General features: G+C 36.7%; 1 protein-coding gene across 2 annotated transcripts in view; it reads right to left on the minus strand.

The window, feature by feature from the left end:
• LOC143237014 (uncharacterized) overlaps nt 1-15,459 on the minus strand; it is a 30,708-nt gene extending 15,249 nt beyond the window's left edge. Inside the window, exons 1-3 of one of the 2 annotated variants that reach the window (XM_076475808.1) lie at nt 15,380-15,459; nt 9,491-9,606; nt 8,971-9,258 (exon numbers count right to left, since the gene is read on the minus strand). In XM_076475808.1, coding sequence (XP_076331923.1) covers nt 8,971-9,258; nt 9,491-9,567 — 365 coding nt within the window. In that variant the 5' untranslated portion in view covers nt 9,568-9,606; nt 15,380-15,459. Of the gene's footprint in view, nt 1-8,970; nt 9,271-9,490; nt 9,607-15,379 lie in introns of both variants that reach the window. The other variant, XM_076475807.1, reaches the window with a different exon arrangement.
• Between the last annotated feature and the right edge of the window lie 12,184 nt (nt 15,460-27,643).

A 27,643-nucleotide genomic window follows, 5' to 3' on the forward strand; every position in this document is an offset into this window, starting at 1 on the left:
TCCAACAGATGTACTGCCATACCAATGAAGGGCCGTTTTCAGTTCCACCAGTGTAAAGGGACAATTATAGTCAAAGAGACAGTCAGTTCAAAATGAAAGAGGTGAACGCTCTGCCCGAGTCTTGATGGCCAAGAAGGTGGAGGAACAAGCAGAAGTGCTAGATACCCGGCAAAAACTTTCACCTGGAGTATCAGCAATGCTCCAGACATCAGCCACCTTTTGGCCATCAGAGAGTAAGATTGAGAGGGGGACAGAATTGTAGCACCCATTTACCTTTTGAACCCTGTCCCATATGACCTTGGAAACGCTGGTAGAAGATATGCTAGTTGTGAACTTAATCCAAGATTCCTTCTGGCTTTGACGTCTTACCCACCTATCGGATGTGCAACGGCCCTTTGGAAAGCGATGCGGTTTGAAAGTGTGGGAAATCTACGGAAAGTATCCCAGGCCCATTTTTGAGCCTTCTGTGCCATGTGACAAACAGGATTCCACCACAGAAGAGGATATCATGGAAAAATTGTCGAGGTTTTAGGAATACACTGAGCAGCCGCTTGTATAATACAGTCAGTTACCGCTGCCACACAGTCATCTATTGATGGCTGACTCACGATGGCAGGATCGAGTTCTGTGAGAGCAGTGAAATTGGACCAGTCTACCTGATCCAGTTTGCACAGGGGCATATGGGTAGGGTGGCATCGACCACAGCCAGTTTCTCTCAAAAGTATAAGAAAATGATCACTGCTGAGTGGATTATTGTCAAACCTCCATGAAAAGTGGGAGAATAATGAAGGGGAGCAAACTGAGAGATCAATAGCGGTAAAGGACTGACTAAGTGCATGAAAATAAGTGGAAGAACCAGTATTGAAAAGAGAAAGGTTGTGATCATAGAGCATATGCTCTACAGAGCGACCCCTCCCATCAGTATCAGCACTTCCCCAGAGGGGATGATGTCCATTAAAGTCCCCCAGGATTAGAAAGGGAGACAGCAACTGTTCAATGAGAGCATCAAGTTGATTATATGTCTTTCCAGGGGACAGGTAGAGAGAACAAACAGCAATGGTATGACCCAAGGAAACACGGATGGCTACGGCCTCCAAGGGTGTGTTGAGTGACAAAGACAGGGTGGGCACATGCTGATCAACCAACAGTGCCACCTCTCCATGTACTCATCCATCACACAGCCTGTCATTTCTGTACAGAGAAAACTACCAAAAGGTGACTGTATTGGCAGGTTTCAGAAGTGTTTCTTGTAAGGAAAGACATACAGCATGGTAGGAAGCAATCAGTGTTTTGATGTCATCCAGATTAGAACGTAAACCTCGACAGTTCCATTGTATCAAGGTGGCCATTTTTAATGACACATAGGCGAAGTGGCTGGAAAACCCTTCTGTTTATGACCACGTCTTTTTCCATACTCTCCTTATTCAGAGGAGGTCTATCGACCTCCATGGATCCTGCCCTGGGTCGATTAGGCAGGTCTTTGTGTTGGAAGAGGATTCCAGTGACTGAGGACATGAATGAATGATTGTTTTGCATCTTGATGTGGGAGAAAAATATGTATCTGAAGAAATGCCTGTTGTTGAAACCAAAGGATGTGGATCTTGGGGTTTGTTGGAATGTATGGGAGGAACAGAGATGGGTGTGGAAGTTGATTCATCAACCTTTTTAACCATGGAGGTCAAAAGGCTTTTCATTTGTTTTGAAAACGATTCTCTTGGAGGCACAGAGAGATCTGTATGCACTCCCACTATAGTTGTGAAAAGAAGTGCAGCAGCATATGTCCGAGATGAAGTGGTGGACAGCAATTTCCAAGCATCAGAATAACTAAAGTTATGAGTTGTTTTCAAATGCTGCACCTCTCTTTCCTCCAACCATTTTGGGCAAGAATGAAAGTAGTAAGGGGAGAACCATTGCAGTTGACACAATGGGGGTCTGTGTCACACTCATAGGCATCGTGGTCCTTGCCACCACAACGAGCACATGTCAGGGAACCACGAAATGACGTCTTTGAGTGGCCAAACCTCTGACATTGGAAACATTGGAGAGGGTTTGGAATGTATGGCTGTATCCTGCAACTTAGATAACCTGCCTTGATGGTGGCAGGTGCACGTGGTGATGTAAATGTCAAAACGAGGATATTTGTCAGCAGTGTAACTCCATCTTTGCGAGTGGAGATGCACCTCACTGCAGAAACTCCTTGAGTGGAGAAACCAGCAAGAATCTCTGACTCGGGGACATTCTTCAAATCCCTCTCAACAATAACTTCTCATGATGAATTTAAGGTAGCATGAGGGGTAACCTCAATAGGTACATCCCCAATTGCCTTTGAATTCAAGAGAAGTTCACTGTGTTGGGATGTGGATGTTTCAACCAATATGTCTCCAGATTGAAGCTTCTTTACTGACTTTGGAGAGCCAGCAAGTCCCTCTAGTCCCTTTTGAATAAAAAAGGGGGACATTTACCCTAAAATTTTCTGAAAGAGAATGTAATATAAGAAAATGAGGTACGTGTGTTACAGTTGTTGAAGATTGCTGCTCAGAGTCTTCAAGATGTGGTCATTTACCTATTGACTGTTTTTTCACTATTTTATTTAAATTTTTGTAGGAGGATCCATAGGAAAAAAGGAAAATTTTGGTACCCACTGACTCCACCCACCATGAAGCCCTACGAGGGGATGCACTACAATTTCATGCACTGACATAGCAGTAACACCAAGGTTTTGTGAGCACTATACCCAAACACCAGCATCAGATACAATGTCCACAACACCCGTTGAGAACTTCCAACACTGGTGCTTGGTTGACTTTAGCCCAAGTGGACCAGTCGATTGACCCAAGGGGAGCCACCCAAAGGCTGCCGGTCTACAGGAATTCAAGGCCAAAGTGGTGTGTTAGATTTGGACCCCTCAACCACCAGGATCCTCTCCTCCCCTTCACGGGTCACCATGTATGGCAAACACGTAGGTGGATGTTTAGATCCCAGAGGAGGTAACCAGAAAGAACAGAACCTTCCCTGGGAGGTCCCCTCACCACGTACAGGAATCCACATTGAAGGGGGTATTGATAGAGGAATTACAAAAAGGGCTACAATAACTAATCTCTGTCAGGAATACTAGTCAAGACTTAGATAGGGGAACAAAATTATAAGGATACCACTATGTTTGAATGCTAGGCTTAGGTTAATATGCAAGGTCAAGCACATTGGTTGGTTCTATTTGAGATCAATTCTAAATGAAAATGAAGACTTTTGGAATGATGATGCACAACTCCTACATCACCCTTTATGTACAATTAGGTAACACCCTTCAGAAAATTCATCAGTGAAAATCTTTTTAAAGAGATCATGTATGCATATTTGCGAGTAACTGATCCAGAGGGGAGAGATTTTTGGAAACTATACTAGTTTGAGTTTATTATGAACCTACACTTAACAAAAAATTGTCTACAAAAATATTTCATTCTAATTATATATGCTGTAAAACTGAGATGGGATGTCACAGTTGAAAATGTTATATCACAGAATGATCAAGTTCTAATCCTTGTTATAGTGTTACTGCTAAATGTTGATTATTACCTTCAAGTTCTGTTATAAACTCAAAAGAATTTAGAATTACATCACAATTCTTGACTATGAACTTGAAACATCCTACAAGTTCTTGGAGAATCATACAGGTAACTTACCTAAAATGGTTTACTAATAAACAGAGTGGAGTACAATTATGTTTTCACCTGAAATATGACCTAATATGGATGATATCTGAGAATTTTATTTCTACAGCGATATACTTGTTAATCTGTTTAACTTTTCTGTTCAAACAAGTAGAGAACAATGGTACATTTACTGCCATTATAGCAGCAAAAGAAACTCATTGCTAGCATTGAGCTGACTAAAACCTTAGGTCACATTCAGGAATTATTTTCCTAGATGCATTCAATTTGTGACAAAATGTATTCAAAAACCTGCATTTATATGCCTGTAAAGTAACATATCCAAGTAATGTACAGATTGGACAATATTTTTGGTTGGTATATAATTGTGCCTTCCCTTGTATAATTAAGGTATTGGTTTTGTTTCCTCTTTTTAAGAGGACTTACTTTATAATATCCAAACTACTTTCTGTTAGATCAAGGTAAACTGTTAATACAAGTGGAAAACTGCCAGGACTTACAGCACTTAGCCTTTAATTTGTGAAATGGACCATAGAAGTGAAAAACAGACACCCTATAAAATTTAATATAAGTTACTTATTGTTAATACAATTGAAACATTGCTAGGACCAGTGGCTCTTTAACCTACTATATGAACAATGTACTATTAACACTGGTGAAAAATTCTCAAAAAATTTATGGCTCTTTAATCTTCTATATGAATAAAAGGCAGTGAATTACTTCCTACAGAGCTTATTTTGCTTCAATTCAGTTACTATGATGTTGTATTTGTGATCTTTATCAGTTGAAATGTGGCAGCTCTTTATGAAGTTTTACATTCTTGTGTATGATAAATAAAAAAATATTATTGCAGAATAAATAAACACAGTGAAAGTTATATTATTATTTGAGTACAGACCAAAAGTATATTTCAAGTATTGTCATATCTTTTCAATATAAACTTTCTTTGTTATTAAACTCTATGGATCAAGGAAGGAGGGCCCTCAACTTTGCCTGTTTCTCCAAGAGTGGAGGAAAACACACTCAAACACTTTGGGGAAAACGCCTCTGTCCAACACCCCAGTGACTGGAACTGATATGATAAGGACTTCTTAGTTCTGCTAGTAGAATCTGGGGGGTTGGGGTGATGTGCACTGGGGAGTCCTGAGGAGCAGTATTTTGGTAACAGGGGAATAGGTGAACCAAGTTCCTTAAATTTTGTAAATCAAACCAGCCCTGATTTGTTCATGATTGGCAGGAATGTGGAATTAAAATGATAAAAGTACAATTATCTGTATAACAGTAGCCAAAAAGGTGGGATCCAGTGGGAAAAAAAGTTAAGGCATCATGGAAAGTGAGGAGACAAGAGGAGGGCAAAAATACTAACTCCTTGCACCACCATATTGTACAAAGAATATGACAGAAGTTTTGGGAGATGGCTACATACCAGTCCATCTTTTATCCTCTAACCAAACTGCAATGAAAGACACAGAAATATTGATGAAGTTGATGAGACATAACTCTCAGAAATTTCCTTGCCTATAAAGAAAGTACAGAATAAGTAACATGGATATTTGCAAATCTATCTCATCAAAGTAACTGAGAATAAATCTTAGGAAACCAAAGGATTCCAATGAATACAGGGATGAGTACTACAACCTCAAAAGGAGTTAATGCAAACCACATAACACGAGTTCTCCGACAGGACATAACAAACAATAAGTGTTCAATCAGTCATAGAGGTAGGAAACAGCTGGCCAAAAAATCTATGAGAAGGATTTATCCCCTTCTCTGGCTGCCAGAGACTTAAGAAGAAAAGACCTATTAAAGTATAGCAGGACCAAAGTGGAATGATAAAGAGTTAGGTTAACATGTAGTGTAAATAAATCTAACCTGTGACACTTTTATGCAAGTAGTGACAAAAATACCCTTAAAGGTTATAACACATAGTATATGAAGCTAAATGCTCAAATAGATGTTGAGACAAAACTCATAACACCAGCCTAATATCCCAGTTAAGTAACTGAAAAGGCCATCTGAGAAAAAGAACTCTAGATGATTTGAGAAGGCTGGCTAGTACTGAATATTCAAACTTTCCGATGTTTAAAATAATAAAAGTAGTTAAGAAAGCTCCTTTATATAACACAACAAAAAGTGAAGCTAGATCTCTGTCAAAAAGTGAGATATGGTAGGCATGTTTAAGTGAAGCAAGTTCAAACTCCTTTTAAGGCCCACACAAGGTAACTTGAGAAGCTAAATCCCATGGAACTTGGAAAAGCTTGGGTGTAGGATGTTGAATCAAGGTTACCTCAACAAAGACAGCCAAAGAGGAAATGGACCATCTTGAAGACACTGTAGAACAGGAAACCATGGTTAGGCCAGTCAATCTGGGGCTACTAACAGCTCTCAAGTAGAGGATTCAATCAAAGCCAGAACTCTGAGTAACAGATGAATTGGGGGTAAAGTATAGAGGTGCAATCCTATTTAATGTAGACTGAATGCATTTATTGCCAAAGACTGAAGATGAAGTACTGGAGACCAAAACACCTGAAGCTGAGTTTCAAAGAATGGCAAATGCATCAATCCATTGAAGACCTAAATTGAGAACAAATCAATTGGGAAACCTCGACATGGAGAATCCATTTGGTTGGGAAAAATTGAGTGAGCTGAGACAGGTGATCTGTCATGAAATTCATCATCCCAGGAAACTGGCAACCCAAGAGGCAGATATGATGATAGTTAGCCTTGTAGAGAACTAACCAAAATTTGAAAATGAAGGTCCTGAGAATGCATGTTCCCATGACAGGAAACTTAAAAGCCACTGTGGAAAGAATCACAATGACATACCACTGCACAAGATCTAGAGTTTCAATTAAAATCTGTTGAATAATAAGAAATTATAAATTATTCATGAATGGAAGGAAGATTTCTCTTTCCTTCATACACCCTGGAATTCATGACCTTCAATACACACACCCCATCCCTGAGGTGAGGTATTTATGAAAAGATGAAACTCAAGACAGAAGGATGGTATAGGTACATCAATGGTAGTGTTGAACCAGTTAAATCACCAACTGAAAACTAAAATGTAGCACCTGATGAAGTAGCCTGGACAATAAGTAAATTGGAATTGCTGATCCATTTGTTTCTTGCTGACAACTGAATGAACTGCATGTGTGTTGTCTTGAAGAAATCAGAGATTTGGGGGATGCCAATACCCCCAAAAAGAGATAGAACTATCCCTATAAATAAGAACATGACTGCCTATTCCATAGCCTGGAACCAGATGGGAGTTGGATTGGCTCAGCTTAAAACATGTTGAAGAACACAGAGACCTTGCAAAAAACATATGATGCAGATGCTAAGCCAAAAGGACGAATTCACTAGAAATGCATCAACAACATTGAAATTGGTCATACACAAACCTGTTGAGGAATGTCAACCCATGACAAAAACTCTGATAGCCTTGGAATGAAAATCCACACTATACTGATTAGTTGGGAGAGTACAACATATTGGGAGGGCAAATGAGGTGGATCAGTGAATGGAAAGACCAATCCTGATGTCAGAACCTGTAGTACACATGAATATACAGTGAAGAAATACCATGTGTCCATCAGTTGTTTTACCCTCGTTCCTACAGACCTCACCCACTTACAGCAGACACCACTGCTGTTGGCATCAGTCAGCTCAAATGGAGGAAACTTGAAACTAAGAATAGGATCTATTCTAAGTATCCATAAAGTGGGGAATAGAAGTTAGGGGTTGGAACACACAAAGTGTAGTTGGGCCCTAACTGCCAGTAGGACCCAAAAATGTATAGAGGCCAACAATAACAATAAGGAAAAGAGAGTGACATAATTTCCAAATTCCAACACCTCTGGGATGCCTGTGAACACCACAGTCTGGAATCCCATGTATCCAAATGCAGATCAGGTCTACGGAATCGAAATATATGTGCACTTGGAGGTGTTAAGTCAAAGCTTGCAAACAAACAAGGGTACAAGGTATATCTGTGATAATAATGCAGTAAACCTGCAGCATAAACCAGTAATATCAGGAGGAGGAAAACTAATTATTCCTCCCCAACCTTTTCCATCATCAATGATGGAAGAGACTCAAAGGCAACTGAGGAAAGTCCCAAAATCTCATGAATTCAAGTGACTATTAGAAGAAAAGGAGCAGAAGATGTTTGACCTAAACAGATTTTGTGAAATGACTTAGTAAAGAAAGGTGGCAGAAAAACCTAGTCCAAATTTTCTCCAGGATGTTCTGGATCAAAAAAAGTAGCTTCAGAACCCACAGGAGAAAAACCACTAAGCCAAATATACACCTGCATCTCAACATGGATCAAATCAAGGTCAGCCTCAACTGAGAGTGACACCCCACCCTCTCCTTGACTGTAGAGAGACAATATATAACAAAGAAATAGGGGAGGTCTGATTAGCCTCCATGTTGACAATAGTAACTCAGAAATTCATACCCCAAAATAATGTTTTTTAGAAAGTGACAATAGTATGGACATCCAGAAAGTAATAAAGCAAAGCACTTTGTCAGAGAAAAGCACGATCCAACACTTTGTCGAGAAGTGCTTACAAGTGATACCAAGATAGAGGGCACATTGACATAGGTGGAGTGTGTCAAAAGGCTAAAAATTGCCAAGGGCACTTAAGTGGGGTTTAAAAGACTGGAGCAGATGAATGGGTAAAGTAATGGCTGAGAAATAAATATGTGTCACTAGACATTAAGTATATTTAGAATACAAGCATCTGTTAGCCAAAGTTATATTAAATACTGTCTTTTATTGAAATTACTGAATGCTTAAGGATTCTGTAGGATGGATATTCTGTATTTGACAAAGCTATTTACAAATATGATTTAATATTTTAGTTTATGTAAGAAGCAGTTATGTACCATCATTAAGAAGAAAATAGGAAGAAATTTCAAAGACTTACAACCCTTGGAAATTATTTCTGATTTTGGTAACAAAAGCTTGGTATAATATAAGGAATGTACAAACCGTTTTTCAACACAATACAATTCACTAATTATGTCAAAATCATCTAACCAACTATGAAGAATGCATGTTAAGTCACTTTTATGTACACAACAAATGTACTTTAAGATTACATAAATTTTACATTAAAATGCAATGCAAGGAAAAAAAGGCCAAATTATTTTATTATAATGCATTTTTACACTGTACACTGCTTTAAGTTTGGCTCATAATATAAAAGTAGTGCCAATTAATGTCTGAAATATTATTTAATTTAAGTATATATAAACACATACATACAGAAATCATAAAGAAAAATAAGCTTACCGATTTGGTGACTTCGATCTTGATCGTTTTGAAAGTCTTCTACTTGAACGGTTACGGGACATGCTTCTGGACCTTGAATTAGATCTACGAGTTCTACTTTTGGAATATTTTGGAGATGGTGACCGATGAGACTTCCTTGAAGGGCTACTTTTTCGAGAACCAGAATGTGAACGGGATTTTCTCCGACGATATTTCTCTCGTGATAATGACCTACTTCTGCGACTAGTCTTTCTTTTCCGAGAATATCTTTCTATACTACTATCTGAACTATCACTTGAAGAAGATGAACTAGAAGAGGAACTAAAGAAATAGCAGTTAGAGATTATATATTTACTGTTTAAAGAAGGTATTCATAAATACATCGTAACATAAACAATAAAACAAACATGCTTTTATAAACACAAATGCAAACCTATGGCTAATGTGAACATAAAACAAACAATTTTGAATAAAATGTTGCAAGAAAGATGTGCTAGTTATGTAACATACACTTGTTTAGAAATTTACAAAACCAACTTACCTACTACTTCGCTTTTTGTATTTTTTCTTTCTTCTGGAAGTACGATCACTGTCTGAGCTACTGCTTCTTCGTGGCATTTTAGAACAAATGACAAAAGAATCCACAAATGTACATTTCTATAAAGAAAAAAAAGCCCCAAACAGGATTTCATGAAATGAGTATTAATGAACTTAAATATGCTGCAACACTAGTTACCCATTTCTTGAAATTAGAAATAAGTGTAATACAGTGACATTCATGCTGCACTTCTCATAAATATTTCCAACAAGATAAAAACTGGATAGAAAGTAAAGCTTGGACAGGTCTTCAATGCAGGTAAAAGAAAAGATGTACTCCAATGTGTAGTGGCTAGGACATGACAGACCATACATGGCAAGTCAACTGCATTCAAAACTCAGCCATCAGGAACTGATATCCAAGAAGGAGTAGGAAAGAGGATCATACCATGTTTATTTCAAGTTCAACTCTCTGGAAGGAGAAATCCTGCCACCAATCTGTGAAAGGACATGTGAGCAGAAGGAAATACACAGATATCCTACACAACAAACACACTGTAATCACATCAAATGCAATATTATCATCGGCATGAAACCATTGAAGGGTATGGCAAGAGAAAGAAGTGGAGCAACTACCAAGGCAAATTGAGTGAGGGACCAGGGACAGCCTCATCAAATGTGTGAGGACTTATGCTGACTGGTTCAGGCCTAAATCCAAAACTGAAGGAAGGTAAAATGACAAGAAGGAATTATCTCTTAAGCTGCTGAAGTCTTGGGAAGGAAAGATTGATCCAGGTAAAGCAGAAGATAAGAGAAATAATATAAAGTATGTGAAACATCAATGCCAAATAAATCTGGCTGACAACATCCACATGCCAAAATGAGGAAGAAATATGCCTTAAGGGATATACAAAACATGGAACGTGAAGACAAAGGTTCAAATGGAGGTAAAGAAGGGCAGTAAAGCACCACATTGATATCCCAATCTGGAAGGGCCATATGCTGTGGAGAGCAACTAATCCAGAATGCACATAACAAGAGTTACAAGATATAGGAGGCAAAAAGCTGTACAGTATCAGGAAAAATAAAAAAGTGTTGGATAAAGCCAATCCAATAACCTACTATTGAGGAGATCTAAAACCCATGATCAATAATTAAGGGAGGAGATTGGTAATAATAAAACAGTCAGACGAGCAGGCAGAACTCATGGCTTAGAGACCAACAGCAAAAAATGTTTTACGTGTTCCATGAAAGTAGGTCAAACTGAATGTGCCAACAACAAAGTTACACACCATAATAAGCTGGAATTCCTTACCAAGTACCCGATAAAAACCAGGTGTGAAGACAAAGGGTAGAAATGGTTGGATGAACTACATGGGACTGATGCTGCCATAGAAGGAATGGAATGCTGAGGAGAGGCAACAGTGGAACAGACTGGATCTGAAGTAGCCACAGTTGGACCATTCAGTAAGGAACAATCAGAAGGATTTGATATGAAGTGGATAACAGAAATTACACCAGAAAGGTGTTGGACAGGAAGATGCACATAAATTTGTCTATTCAGTCCTGACTGAGTGCATTAACAGCAGAGAAAATGGATAAGGCACCAGAGACCAAATCTGAGATAACTTGATATTGATGATAGTGGCAAATGCATCCAGGTGCAGGGTACCCTCCAAAGTGCATAATCACTGAAAAACCAGAGGATCTAGATACCACTCTATTGGATAAATTTTGTCTGGATGGGATAGATGATCCATGATGAGGTTGAATGCACTCAGAATATGTGCAAGTAGATAGACACTGCATGTGCAGTCACAAAAAAGAAGATTTGATGTTGATGAGATGAGAATGGTTGTTTCCCTATGACTGATATGTGCTACTACTATAGAATTGTCTGTATGGATCATAACCAGATGATTGCAGGTAAGGAAAGAAAATGATCCAAAACCTGAAGGACAACAAAAAAGCTTTAGGATATTCATATGGTATGACTATTCAGTTGTAGACCACTGACTAGAAGCAATTTCATGCTCGACTCAGAAGTAAAGTTAAATATCCATGAAAATATGGATGAGGGGAAGAAGTGTAACCCCCACTGAAGCAAGAGCCTTGTACAACCACCAATGCAAGTTGTCCACAAGAGGAGGAGGATAGATAACAGGAATATCCAAGGGATCCTGCACAAGGTTCCATTGATTGTGAAGATTAAATTGAAGGGATCTCATATGAGCACAAGCTACGGGGATAAGTTCTTACACAGAGAACCACATTCTCAAAAGATACAAGACCTTCATGACTGATAGCTCCATCAAATGGAGTAAAAGAGGAGGTCTGGCCTGAAAGAAATAAGTGTATAATAAAACACTCAAATGAATAAGATATTGGGTAGGAGTAAGGAAGTATTTCTCCAATTCAATCAACCAGCTGACCAAAGTCTCTTCCAAAAGAAGCAGATGAGTGTGTTGAGTAAACTCCAATTTGGAATGCGTCAACAGAAGTCAGTTCTCCATGTAATAGTGGAAGCACAACCCTCAATATGCATAGGTCAAACAAAAGCCTTGACCACCTGACAAAATCATACAGTGCTACTGCACGGCCAAAAAGAACAATGCAAAATTGATAAGCCATCCTGTGATGAACAAACCAAAGGTAGCATCTTGACTGCTGTAATATGACAATATGGAGATAAGCATTTGAGATGTTGACCATGGTCATCCATAAATTCAGAGACAATGCCAACCAAAAAGTGTGAAATGACTCCACGGTGAAATGAGGTAGCACCAAAAGTGACTGAGACATGATATATTGATCACAGACCACCAGCCTCCAGTTTTTCTAGGGCAACAGAGACTGGAATAAAACCCCAGAGAAGTTAGAACCACAGGTTCCAAGAAAAAATATCTTATATTGTCTTAGAGAGATGCTGACACATGACAGGACTCCAAGGCAATGGATAGGAAATGGGTCTCTGAGACTATAGATAATGAGAAAGGAAACTGATGATGAGTTCCTCAGATAAAACCTGAAGGACCCATGTGTCCCTGTCGAAATATTCCCGCAGATGTGAAAACTAGGATAAATGAATCCTTACTGGACTGGAACCCACAGAGTAGTCCCCAATACTGTTGGCAGATGAGTAGATCCTCATGTAGAAGGAAAGTAAGGGTTGGGAAGAATTAGAATGCAGAACAGAAACAGGGAATGGTCAAGACTCCATGTACAACGAATGATCAATCAACAAGGAAAGAGTTAATTGCTCTCTGACAGATTCCAAAATAACTGAAAGATCTTCAAACACCAACAAAAAGAGGAAATAGATAAGACGTAAGTCTCAAAGACAAGGAGATGGCAAACAAACAGGACAAAACTGGATCTCTCCTCCAATAATTCCTAATAACAGAGAAACCATGTGTATATATAAAGAGCTGGAGTTAACAAACATGCTATGAAAGATGTAATTTTAGCAAATTTATCCCCTGAAACACTAAGAATCTCAGTGGAGCATCTCAAAGAGGAAAAGTATGGTGGAAAATTACCATAAAAGATAGACATGAAGTTGGAAAGGAGGTGAGAAAATTGATTGTATTCATCTTTTGCCTCATGCCCAAAGTATCCTTCTATAGTAGATAAAATGGATACCAGTTTCTGAGAATCAAGAAACAAAATATTGGTCTGATGGTAGTCTGAAGCAAACTGATCTGAAGACCACGATAAGGTGGAAACCAAAAGACTAAGAGGAAGGAGTATTATATAACAAAGAAGATAGAGAACTACAGGAAATTGGGGAAGAGGATGAAGAGAAAAATCCTGGGAAATCATGCCAGGAAAAACAAAAAAAAACACAAAATGTATTAGGCCTAATGGAACCAACAGTAAGAAATGGGGAAGGCATAGCAAATTCAAGCAGAGAAAAAAGGCTGTCAAATGCTACACTATCCAGAAAGATTTGGCTTGTACAGGAAGAGGACAAGCAATATCAAAAGTTTGTTCAAATAATGATCAATTTCTTGATTACAACCATTTTAATACACCTTTAAGAAACAGTTTGATTTATATATAATCCAGTGTAATAAGATGGGAATATAACTTGAAAAAAAAAAAAAGAAAAGAAATTGAGCTAAACTTCCCAAAATAGCATAAATAGTCAATATTTACTGTAACAGTTATAAAGAGATATAATGGCAGTGATGGTGGGGTTTGACCCTCTGTGCCCAGGGCAACCAAAAGTTTTAATTTGGCCCTTTTTAGGTAAAAATCAACTCAACAGTATTAAAGAAGAAATGGTTTGGTTTTGGTTTGTTTTGAATTTCACGCAAAGCTATACGAGGGCTACCTGCACTAGCCGTTCCTAATTTAGCAGTGTAAGACTAGAGGGAATGCAGCTAGTCATCACCACCCCTGGCAACCCTTGGGCTACTCTTTTACCAACAAATAGTTGGATTAACCATCACATTATAATGCCCCCACAGCTGAAAGGGCCAACATGCTTGGTGTGACAGGGATTCGAACCCACGATCCTCAAATTAGGAGTCAAGTGCCTTAATCACCTGGCCATTTCGGGCCTGGAAGAAATTAATCTTGGTGTTATGGGCTTTTCAGGCAGTGGGAAAGTCCAGAAAGCAAACATGAATTTGTATTAACCTCAAGATGACCTTCTTAAATGTTGTTCTGTACTTTATTTTAATTAAAGTTTTAATACCCATATCAGCTGTCTTGAGAATACATGACTTTGGGTTGTACCTATAAGAATAATGAATATAAGCCAAAGAAGGTTATTTATTTGTAGAGATCACTGGTTAACCCTCATTTAGGTGGGACTAGGGGTACAGGTGTAAGACTTGGCAGAATAGAAACCTTTAAGTTAGGTAACATCAATAGGGTTGAGAGAGTTCAAGAAAGGAATTAACAGGTACTTGAGAAGTCAGGGCTAAAAATAAGCAGATAGGTGTTTGATAAAATGAATGGGATAGCCACAATGGACTAAAAGACTTCTTGTTGACCTTTATATAACACGTTTATAATGGAAATTTAATAATTTAGCTTGGAAAGCAGTTTTAAAACAACGTATGCAGCAAAAATAGTTACTGGTCAAATGAAAAAAAATGTTTGTAAACAGCAAGAATTTGATTGATTAATTTAAATTCAGTACGTATTTAGAGTAAGTTGACTAATCATTTTTAGTTATTTTGCAAATCATTCTACTGAAAAAAATTATGGTTTGTTTTTGTAATTCAATAAACAATGGTATTCAATTGAAGTTTGTATTGAATGAATTTTATTCGTTAAAGTTTGATTTAGGTATACAATTTTTCAACTTCATTTGAACTTCATTTAAAGCCAGTTTATACCTAAAACGATCGTTTCTTTTTTTACTTTTTTAATCTCAAAATTAAAATTCAAAACCTGTATCAACCCCATACAGTTTCTAGTGTTTATCTGCAAAAACCTAATACTTAGCACACTCCAATAGATTGAGTAATTAACCACGTATAAGGCCTAGTGTTTCTTAGTGTTTCTATGCAATGTATACTAAGTTAACACTGTAGTATAGAGAACGATCCAAATTATACATCAAATACTACATGTATTAGTGTTGGCTCTACTACTATTAACACACTAGTACTTATAGTGGTACTAAAGTTAGGATCATATTTTACATTAAATTCATACAAACACAAACAAAAACTTAGCGTTGCAAGTAATAGTAGTAGTTGCACGTCAGTAATAGTAATAGGAGTCTAAAACTCGATAAATAGTATATCATATACTACTACTCTCTCATATTACAACAAAAAGTAGTTGTCGTAATACGATATATCAGTAAAGCTCTGTGGAGCATAATTTGTTTTATTTAAATAAACTTATAAATAATATTAACATAAGAACTTACCACAGATTTGAATAAGCATGTACACTAGACTGTAGCGTTAACCATTAAAGCATTTTCGCCATCTGTAGTCAATATAGTGAAACAATTATATATATTAATTTGAGAGTAATAAATCAATGTGTATTTGTATCATTACAACTCAATAACGAAACAGTTAAGGAAAGATAATAGAATATAAAAGTACAAAAACTTTATATATATATTGCAATGTAGTTGGAATACTTTCTGTAACAACTTTAAGAGCTGCAGGAGAATAATTTTACTTTAAATAATGACACAAACAGTATGTTATCGACTTTAAGTACATGCTGCTCGAGAGCTAGCTGTTCTTAATTTTGGAGTGACAGACTATAAGGAAGGCATTTTTTCAACTCCACCCACTGCTAAATCTTGGGATACTTTTGACAGGTCTAATAATAGGATTTGACCGTAATTCTTATAACTTACCCAAGGTACAAACGTTTCAAAGTATGATTCAATTTTTGGTAGTAATAAGCAGTGGTGTGGGAAAGGTGTTTCCTTCGAACAAATAAGATCTTACAAATCTCTAACTTCGTGAAGCTTTGTCCACCTTTAGAAGATAGCAGAGAAATAGTAACTAGCCCTTTCATCCAGAGTGTAAGGCCGTAATCATAGTATAATGAAAGGAAAGATTGCAAAATTCAAAATAAAATGTGTAGTTCTGTTGGTATTGATCACAACGTTCTAAAGATATTATGGTTACAGTTCATACTTATCACCTTTTCACATTTATTTCTGTAGTTGTTATATTGTTAGCAATTCACTTGGAAACTCGACGAAACAAAATGAATAGTATTGCGGGGACTGTTTCACTACGAAGCGCGAAATTCCAGAATAAACCCTGAGAATTTCTGCTTTTAACCTTTTCACATCTATTTCCTATGTTTATTTTATCGTTAGCGGCTAAAATAGAAAACTTTCCAAAATGAAGCAATGAATCACCATTTATGGCATTAGACTGTTTATGTGACACTGTACCTTGACATCATCAACAGCAATTTTACCATAATTTTTCTGTCTTAGAAAACACAGTGTAAGGTCTATCGGCTTATTAGTAGTACAGTAATTCTCTAAAGTACTATATATAAATGAGAGAAAATATTACTATATGGCTCTGTACAGTGTCTGATCCGATCCAATAAACTTGTTAGGTATTTGAATTATAGTTATTCTCCTGGGGTGATAGGGATTTAGCGGTACAGGTTTAAAAGCGTGTAAAAACTTATGAACATCCTGTTTCCTATTTTACCATACTTACACAGTACACAATAAATGCTTTGTTTCCAGTAATATAAATACGGGCCATTTTGATTGAGCTAGTATTTTTAATTTATCGTTCTTGTTAATCACTTTATTTTATCTTTAAAATAAATAAATACGCCGTGTCCTTAAAAATGAGTGAAAAACGTAAGCAAACATCCCGCAATCAATTTTCACTAAAAATAAAACTAACAGCAGAAAAAGAAGAATTTGTTTGTTTGTTTTGGAATTTCGCACAAAGCTACTCGAGGGCTATCTGTGCTAGCCGTCCCTAATTTAGCAGTGTAAGACTAGAGAGAAGGCAGCTAGTCATCACCACCCACCGCCAACTCTTGGGCTACTCTTTTACCAACGAATAGTGGGATTGACCGTCACATTATACACCCCCACGGCTGGAAGGGCGAGCATGTTTAGCGCGACGCGGGCGTGAACCCGCGACCCTCGGATTACGAGTCGCACGCCTTACGCGCTTGGCCATGCCAGGCCGAAAAAGAAGAAAGTGCAACTTGTGCATTTGATTGTACTTGCGGTACTGAATGTGTAAAAAGTAATTCCACAAGCTACTTCTAGTAATATATCAGTTTTAAGTGAGATGACATTGACAGGACAACAAACAACTGAATGCAAAAATTTTGAATCGAGTCTACATGGTCTGCAGTTTGAACTGCTGAGATATGGGAAAATAAGAAAAAGGCTTACCCGTGACTTGTGAGTGACTCTTGAAAAATCGGACATGCGGCATGTTTCAGTGTGACAAATCTAAGCCCATTTAAATAATAAAGTGCTAGTTTTCCAAAGAATGAAGTTTAGTTTCAGTTTCTTTCAACTGCAGCATACGATCAGCGCAACTAATATGCTTGAGAAAGAAAACAACGACAACAAAAAAACGCTTTACTTTTTTCGAAGACGCAGTCACTTAACAATACTGTAAAAACCATTCAAAACACAAGGGAATAACAGCTTCAAACTACTGTGGATCGTTTAAATAAATCTGAAGTAGAAGTTACTTGCAATATTTTTATAACTGCATTTTATATAGCTACAAAATGATAAACCATATTCTGACCATTTTGATCTGTTGCAGATACAATAATTAAATGACACAGAAATTACACATGATTTGCGTTTGCGATTTAGTGTTACTAATAGAGTTGATCACGTTGAACGAGAAATGAAATCCTTGAAATAAAAGAAAAAATAGCTAGTTTGATAGATCAGTGTGTGTGTTTGTTGTTGAATTTCGCACAAAGTTATACAAGGGATATCTGCGCTAGCCGTTCCTAAGTTAGCATTGTAGGACTGGAGGGAAGTCAGCCAGTCATCACCACCCACCGCCATTTCTTGGGCTACTTTTTTTACCAACAAATAGTGGGATTAATCGTCACATTATAACGCCCCCACGGCTGAGAGTGCGAGCATGTATGATGTGACTGGGATTCGAACCTGCGACCCTGAAATTACGAATCGAGTGCCGAGCGCTCTAGAAACGGTAGTACAAGTATAATGCAGAGCCAAGTTTTCCAGGATTTCAGGTGACTTTTGTATGACTGGGTGTGACAGGAATTCGAACCCGCGACCTTCTGATTGTGAGTCGAGCGCCCTAGCCACCTGGCCATGCCGGGCCATGATAGATGAATCAACCACTCTTAGTAGCAGCACTACTTTGGTAGTCTGTTTAAAGTTGGAAACAGACAAGTCAAATGATAGACATTTTATTTTATTTTTGATTTAGCACAAAAGCCTTATAAAATGGCGAAAACGATAAGTGAACATTTACCTATTTGTCTTGGTGTGCATGGGTTTGATCATAATTATCTTGAGAACTATCCTGTTGATTTCACCAGTGATGATGCCAATGTAATGCTGGGGGAAAAATCTGATGTAACCCAATGGATGTTGCAGAAGTATTCTAATATCACGGTATAACATTGCTTAAAACCATCACTTTGAAATGTCAGTTAGAGATGCAATTTCCGAAGTAGGTGGTGTTAATAATTTTCTCTCATTTATGGTCAAATTGTAATTTTTTATATAATCAATCTCCTAACAATCAAAGTGAAATTCAACAGTATGCAACAAAGCTTGAGGAAGAGGTTGAAAACATTGAATAACTAGATGGGTGTTGCAAGTGAGTTTAAAATTGTTTGGACTTTTCTGTGTTACCATTTCAAGTTTGATAGTAGTGGCATTTACAGAAATAATTTAAAATTTGGTGAATGTGCTTCAGGGGTCTTTATAAACGCATTTCATTGAAACAATTTCTTCTTGATCTGAAACTTATACACAAAGTATTATTAGAACTATCTCTTCTTTCCAAAGCCTTGCAGACGAAGGGATGTTACTATAGTTTATTCAGACAAGCTAATTCGTCGCAACATACTATTTTTTAGAATTAATCAAGGGTTAATATGTCTTATAAGCAGAGAATGCCATTAATGAAATTAAGTGTGCGTCAATAACACTCACAACGAGATTATTTCAATCAGTCACAGTCAATTTTTAAATTGTAAGATAAATAATTTGAAACTGTTGTTCACAGCTTATTCTCATGAACCAACTTGGTCAAAGCCAGGCACTTATAATTCCATTCCAAACATAATTTCTAAGCTTTGTATCTTGAAAGCCAATGAGTGGTCAGCAGAGATAAATCCATGATTTGGAGAAAAGGATAAAAAGTCCTTTTGCAAACGTTTCAGATTACCATTTTCAGAAAGCAATTACATCATACAGATACTTTATAGACAACTGTGAGCACCATATTTCATGAGATATGAATCCTTTAGTCGGGGGTTCAAAAGTCATCCTCTGTGGTTCTTTCAAATATGAACAAGGTATTAAACGCATGTACTTTATCATTAAAGAAACAAGACCTGGGCTGTTAATCAACCATGTAATAAATCTCACATTTATTAAATTTTACGGCCCTTTGGTTCAAAACTGGAAACTAGACGATTATGTATACAAATGTTTTAAGAGTCATTGTTCAGTTAATGATATACGAACAAAAGTAGCTAAGTCGAAGGAACTCACTACGGACCAATTTTGGAAGTTCTGTTAATATGTTATTCAGTTGTTCAAAACCTAATGGTAAGATAAAATTAATTTATTTTATTGTAACATTTTCAAATGTAATTTTAAATACAATTCACAGTTAATATTTGGCCCAGCATGTCTAGGTGGCTAAGGCACCCGACTCGTAATCTGAGGGTCGTGGGTTCGAATTCCGTCGCACCAAACATGCTCGCCCTTTCAGCCGTGGGGGCGTTATAATGTGCTATTTTATAGCACATAGTGACATGTGGGAAAATACAATATATCGCAGTAATCATAACTGGCTGATATATTACAATAAATAACGTTGTTTATATGTAGTGTTTATTTTAAAGAAGAAACGGTTTAGCATAAAACTTTTTTCAAATAAATCATCAGATGTATTAAGTTACGAACGGAACACATATTATTATATTCTAAATTCAATAGACTGTATTTCTTGAGATCACCAGTTACCTTGCCTTGCAGAAATCCTAAGTCACGCAAATTATTTGTAATTCAATAAGTTGATTTTCTAAAGATTAAACAGGAAATCATATGTTTGGTGAGATTCATTAATGTTCTAATTTAGTAGATTGAATTAAAATTATTTGGATGACTACTCAGACATTTTATCTCGCAAATGGATTAACCTGTTATTAAACTTAAAGTACTATATTAAATAATATATCTTTTTATCAGACAAATAGTCTTGGAAATAAAATCTGACAATGAGTTAAGTATGGTAAGTTGAACATAAAATTTTAAAAACAAATCACTATATGTCTTAAGTATATCTTTATTATTACATTTCGAATTCAATAGACTGAACCTCTGAAATGATGTATTTAAACTATAGATACTTTATTTTACAAATAAATGCATTCGAATAGACTCTTTGAATTATGAAAGTTGAACCTCGAAAACTCGAAAATAAAAATTATGTATTGTATTTTTTTCTTATAGCAAGCTACATCGGGCTATCTCCTGAATCCACCGAGGGGAATCAAACCCATGATTTTAGCGTTGTAAGTTCGTAGACTTACCGCTGTCACAAAATTGTGTAGTAATTTTCAATACTCACATTTCTAAAGCTAGAGGTGAAGAGTCTAGTTGTCAGTTAAATGTAATATAATATAATTTCAGTTTAGAACACGGAATTTTAAGAAATGCAGAAGTAGGTCATTAATTATCTATGAAGTAAATAGAATTATGTTTGTAATTTTTAACTCTATTTTAATAGGATCTTAACTTGAATATATAAATAACTTATTAAATGTGTTTGTTTGTTTCTTCTGAATTTCGCTCAAAACTACTCGAAGGCTATCTGCACTAGTCGTTCCTAATTTTGCAGTGTAAGACTAGAGGGAAAGCCGCTAGTCATCACCACCATCGCCAACGAATAATGGGATTGACCGTTATATTATAAGGTTCCCACGGCTGAAAGGGCGAGCATGTTTTGTGGGACGGTGATTCGAACTCGCGACCCTCGCATTACCAGTCAATTACCTTAACCACCTGGCCATGCAGGCCCTGTTAAACGTGAGTTGGGATATGCACTAATTTTATATGATAATATGATTTCCAATATCTGTTAGATACATAAACTGAAAGTTAAAACTAAATTACCATGTGATTGTTTATCAGACTTTTTTTTTTTTGGCATTAAAACAACCTAACGACAAAGTTATAATCTTGATAATTTAAGGATTATGAAATTCCGGACAAAAATTAGGCAATTTTGTTTTGCAGAACTCAGATAATCGCTGTAGATAGATATGGTTTTTGGAAATTTTGAACACTGATTGGTTTTCCAGTTACCGTTATCAGTTTTTATATGTGAGAATCTTTAATATTGTTTTCGATGCTTTTGACAGATGGCAGAACTAAACGTTTTTGCGACTCTGTACTTATGACAATTATTGTAATTTTTTATCTTGAATTCATTAATACTGTAATTTAAAATATTTAAAAAATAAAATAAATACTAATTTTCCACGTTCTTGAATCTATTTTTATTGTAGTTTTATAAAAAACTGGTATTAATTATTCAGCAAACTCTATTGTAAGGAATTTCGACGCATCTTACTTGTACTGATATTCCGTATTTAATGATGCAATTCAGACTAGCACATAAAAGCACTCGATAATTTAATTGTATTTTTATAGAACATATATAATATTGTTGGAGAGGATAAATTGTTTTTTATCAATGCTTTTAACTGTATGCTGCCGCATGTACGTATTTACAACTTTGCGACTCTTATACTGAAAGGGTACTGGACACCAACTTCTTCTGGCTCGTGAAGAGTGAGGCTCTGTTAATTGAAACTGAAATAAAACAGAAACAAGCTTATTCTAAAAGATGATAATTGCGTATTAAAGCTTCTAGATTATTTTACTTCACTTAGACATGAGGAGCACACGAGCTAGCAAATGAAATACCCAGTTTTCGAAACAAGGAAAGTTCGTACCAGTTTACCACTTAACAACACATACTGCAAACTTCGGTTTTCTGGTTTTGTTTGTTTTTGAATTTCGCGCAAGCCGTCCCTAATTTAGCAGTGTAAAACCAGAGGGAAGGTAGCTAATTATCACCACCCACCGCCAACTCTTGGGCTACTCTTTTACCAACGAATAGTGGGATTGACCGCCACATTATAACTCCCCCCACGGTAGAAAAGGCGAGCATGTTAGGTGGAACGGGGATTCGAACCCGCAACCCTCATATTACGAGTCGAACGCCTTAACCCACTTGGCCATGCCGGGCCGGGTTTCTGGTATCCACCTAAATAAAATAGAATTTTTATAACCTTTATAAAGAACACTTGCCAAAAAATGGTGATCTTTTTTTCAGTTAAAGTGGTGGTTAAAGTGAACAGAATATGAAGAATACTCTGAATGTTATTCTTCACTGGTGGGACACAAACAATGTACACATTGTTGTACATGTGAACAAGAATTAATATGACCTTTTCAGCGTTTAGAATGATAATAATAAAATTAGTTCATGCTTGTAGTTTTGAATGACACAGTCTGGAGATGAAGTTGTACATGAAATTAAGGGAAATTAAACCGGTTTCAAAACTTAAGATATAAATATGACTTACGTATTATCCAGAATAACAAGAGCCAATGAAGGATCTAGAGCATTATCCATTATAATGAGAGCCAGTCGAGGATATAGAGCTTTACCCATTATAATGCGAGCCAGTTGAGGATATAGAACGTTATCCATTGTAACAAGAGCTAGTGATGAATCTAAGGTGTTACCACAGAATCCAGTAGATGATTCAGAGCATTATTCATTATGACAAAATCAAGTTGTGATTTAGACAATTATTTATGATTAGGGTAAAGCCCCTCAAAAATGACGGGGCAGGTCTCCCACTACGTAGTATACTTTAACCTTACGTTGTATAGCTAAATGAAAAAATAAATTTTGCAAACTCAAGCTTGCAAAAAGTTCAGCTCAGGTAGTCAAACGTGAGTAAATTCCTATGTGAGCCAATCAAATAAGAATATTTACGAATTCGTGGCGTATTCACAGAATGATTATTTGTAACAACTTCTAATATACGAAAAAAACAAAGCAGTTAGTTTTAGTAAAACTATGTTCTGACGTTGTTTTTATATCATGTTGATTAGCAACAAACCTATTATTTAATATTGTTGTTAATCTATGTAGTGAAAGTATAAAATGAAACATACAGACAACAATAACTGGAAATGTTTTGTTGATTTTTTAATTTAGTGTCTCCGTTGATTAAATAAGTTTGTTTTTTCATCAAAAGCGTTGGTGATATAACAGAAAATAGTTTAATTCAGAAATAATTTAAGTTTAAAACTGAATCGATATTTTTACTTTCATGATAAATTTATTGCTTTTGATTAGGTGATCCCACACTACGTCTTTACTTTAGACTTATTATATCAATACTCACTTCACTTATAAGGTTTCATGCCACACACACACCTTCACGGCTCTCGTGCTTCCTCGTCACTAAAATCGTAATGAGCAGATAGTAATCGAACTATTCCATATGGATAAATATATTTTAACTTTTATGACTCCTTCTATTTCGAGATATCAAGTGTAACGTGACGTAACACACTTTAGCTTTTTATTGGTTATATTACAATATCCGATGGCGGGTGTATTATAATATGAACTAGTGGAAGACCAAGAGCGTCATTCATATATTGTAACACCACCTACATATCATATAAAAAGGTAGTAGTGGATATATATGTACTGCAACGCCTTAATATACAATGTTAAAAAAGACATATAATATTATCCTACTTTTTATACACAAAATACTACAAATTTATATTGTTTCCAACACAGGATTCTAAAAAAAATATATTAATAAACATGTATATATATATGTAAGGTACAAAAATTGTATAAACAAAAAAGAGAGCGTAAATTTTAGAGAATAAAAAGAAAAGAGAATGAATAACTAAATATTGTTGTCTGATGTATAGTTTTCGGTTATTTATTAATTATTATTTCTCTATAATATTAAATTATATGTATATATATATATATACGTGTGTGTGTGTGTGTGTGTGTTTGTACGGGTGTGATATTCCCGAGTGTGTTTAATAGAGGAATCTTCAAAAACAAACGTTTTTTCTTATTGTGTTAGATATACAGGAGGCTATCAAAGTCGTTTACTGTTTAAGTCTGGCGTGGCTAGGTGGTTAAGGCCCTCGACTTCTAATCTGACTCACGCGGGTTCGAATCCTTGTCACATCAAAAGCATTCTCCATTTCAGCCGTGGGTAAGTGTTTATTTTTTCGTTGGTAAAAGAGTACCTCAAGAATTGGAGGTGGGTGGTGATGATTAGGTGCCTTCCCCTTTGTCTTACACTGCTAAATTAGGGACGGCTAGCGTAGATAACCCTCGTGAAGCTTGGGGTAAAATTCAAAAACAAGATTTTCAAAAATGTGGTCGGAAGCCGCTAGGTGGTTAAATCCAAGATGTCCGCCATAAAAATTTGAATATCGTAGATATGGACGCAACTACCTGTCTTACTAATTGGATCAAGTCCGCAGCTTCTTGGGAAGCCCCATAGTAGTTGTAATTTTACTCCAAGGATCCCATGAGGTCTAGATGCTTCACAGGACTCGAGATGATGATTGTCGTAAGACCTAAACATAGGTGTGTGGAGTTAAGGAGTTCATTTAAGAAAAGCGTTAAATATTTCACCAAAACATCGTTATCGAGGTTGCCTCTGCTTAGTTATAAATTAAGGACACAGTTTTATAGAGGGTGATTACGTATCTATTAAAGCATGTATGAAAACCATAAGTATTCTAACACGTGTTTTATCAGTTTAAGTATCGTATATATCTGTTTTAAACCATCGTATATATGATATCTATTACAGCCTGTTTCCATCTGTTTGCAAGCATAACTACAAAAAGGACAAAATATCTGCTCCAGTTTAAAAACTTGTGTCAGAATGGAACAAGAGGAACAGAGAATAGACAGATGTGAATACGAAGAAATAAATAGTTTTGCGACTGATTCACAAGGACATTTAAAACACAACTACTATGGACTGGTAGGACGTGGATAGATTTTGAACTAGACACGATACTGTTAATTGGGTTGAGGTCCTATTTAATGTTTATTTTCATAAAATATGTCATATGGAACTTGCAAGCAGAAATTATTTGCAACAGGCAATTAAAATACGAAAATGCAACAGACGCATGAAACACAAGCTTTGAATACTGAAATAGACAGCTGTGTGGAAAATATCCCAAATACATCAGAAAATATACTTTAACGCATTAGCTACTTTGGTTGTTTTTGAATTTCGCACAAACCTACTCAGAGGCTATCTGCGCTCGCTGGTCGTCCTTAATCTGATAGTGATAAACTAGAGGGAAGACAAGCTAGTCAACATGAACCACCGCCAACTCTTGTACTTTTCTTTTACCAACCATTTTATCAATGAACAGTCGGATTAACCTTCACCTTATAATGCTTTCACGATCAGGGGCATAGATTTTTTACTCCCCATGATGGGGGATGATTTTTGCAACCGTTTATGTGGACTGTTCAATTTGCAAATTGGTAATCTCTGATTACGTGAACCTGAAAACTGTAAACATGCAGTCACAGAGTAATCTTGTTGCCACGATACTTGCATGTATACTTGCATGCCTGTTGACTGATACTTACGAACTATCGCTTAGATCGAAAAGCTTAGAAACACGCCTATATTAAAGATGTACATTTCGGCAACTGAAAAAGTCTAAATCTAGGCCTAATTATGTAATTCGATTGGTAAGAACACGAGAATCACAAGAACAAACACACAATTTGTAGGCCTGTGATGCAATAAAACAATTCAACAGACCAAAGTGTAGGGGGGGATGATTGTATGCACCATACCCCCACCTAAAATGAAGGGGGTGTATACCCCATCCCCCCAGGATCTACGCCCCTGCTCACGACTGAAAAAGAGAATATGTTCGGTAACGCAGATGTCAATCTGCGACTCGCAAATGGTGAGTCGAGCGCCATAACCACCAGGTTACATCCTGCCTAAGCAGCAGTTGTGAGCCACTTCGTGAAAAAAAAAACAGAAAAAAAAATATATATATATGCATACGGTGCACGAAACCACGAGTTATAAAGCAGTCCCAAAGAGCTAAATTGTATCTTGTCCAACAGCTACTTGCAAGGCTAAGTTTCAATAAACATAAAGTATACCCAAAGGACTGCGCAACATATAACTGGATACTGACTCTAAAAAGATTGTTTACCCGATAAATTCCTCTCAAGTCCCCAGGCAAATAAAAAAACACCAAAAACTTTTGTTTCCGTAAACTGATCACAGAACCATGGATGCGTTTGTTCTTACTAACATTTCTTTAATGACAAGCTCTGCTAATTGGATGAGATAACAACAATCGGTGTAAAAAGTTTTGCTGCTATATTGATTTCTCCGAGATATACTGATTATTCTGAGAGGAATTTATGCGTATTTAACTACGTATTTTCGTAGATAAAATGTATTGGACTAAAACTTTGAATATATTTAAGTCATTTTGATGATTCAGTTACATTTAATAGTTTTTTGGAAACGACTGGTAGTTTTTTCTACACAGAGTTTACAAACTTTATTGTAAATCTGGTACGAGCACAAACCAATTGTTAAAAAAAAAATTCTTTCTTTACAGCAATGAGTCACGTTTTAACTTTTATTCTTTCCAGGCCCACTATGGTCAGGTGTTAAGGCGCGTTCTGGTAATCTGAGGGTCGTGGGTTCGAAAAACGTGATATTAATATAATTTAATGTATCTAATTACCTTGTTCAATAATCATAAAACGTTAGGTAAGGTACACATCTAGCACGTACTCTGGGAATGTCAGCACTAGATACAAGTCCAAAGAAGTTGTGGTATTTACAAATTAACAATTGAAATAGAAACATGTCTAAGCCTGTTTTCATTAGAGCTTTAGTGTTTGCATGTTCTAAATAAAAGCTTTTTGCTCTATCTGAGGCCTGGCTTAGGACGCTCGACTAATAATCTGAGGGTCGCTCGAATCCCCGACCCACCAAATATGCTCGCCCTTTAAACCGTTGGGGCGTTATAATGTGATAGTCAATCTCACTATTCGTTGATTAAAGTTTGTTTGTTTTGGAATTTCGCACAAAGCTACTCGAGGGCTATCTGTGCTAGCCGTCCCTAATTTAGCAGTGTAAGACTAGAGGGAAGGCAGCTAGTCATCACCACCCACCGCCAACTCTTGGGCTACTCTTTTACCAACGAATAGTGGGATTGACCGTCACATTATACACCCCCACGGCTGGGATGGCGAGCGAGGGCGAGCATGTTTAGCGCGACGCGGGCGCGAACCCGCGACCCTCAGATTACGAGTCGCACGCCTTACGCGCTTGGCCATGCCAGGCCATCGTTGATTAA

The sequence above is a fragment of the Tachypleus tridentatus genome, chromosome 13, assembly GCF_004210375.1.
Source record: "Tachypleus tridentatus isolate NWPU-2018 chromosome 13, ASM421037v1, whole genome shotgun sequence".
In the NCBI taxonomy this organism is placed as follows: Eukaryota; Metazoa; Arthropoda; class Merostomata; order Xiphosura; family Limulidae; genus Tachypleus; species Tachypleus tridentatus.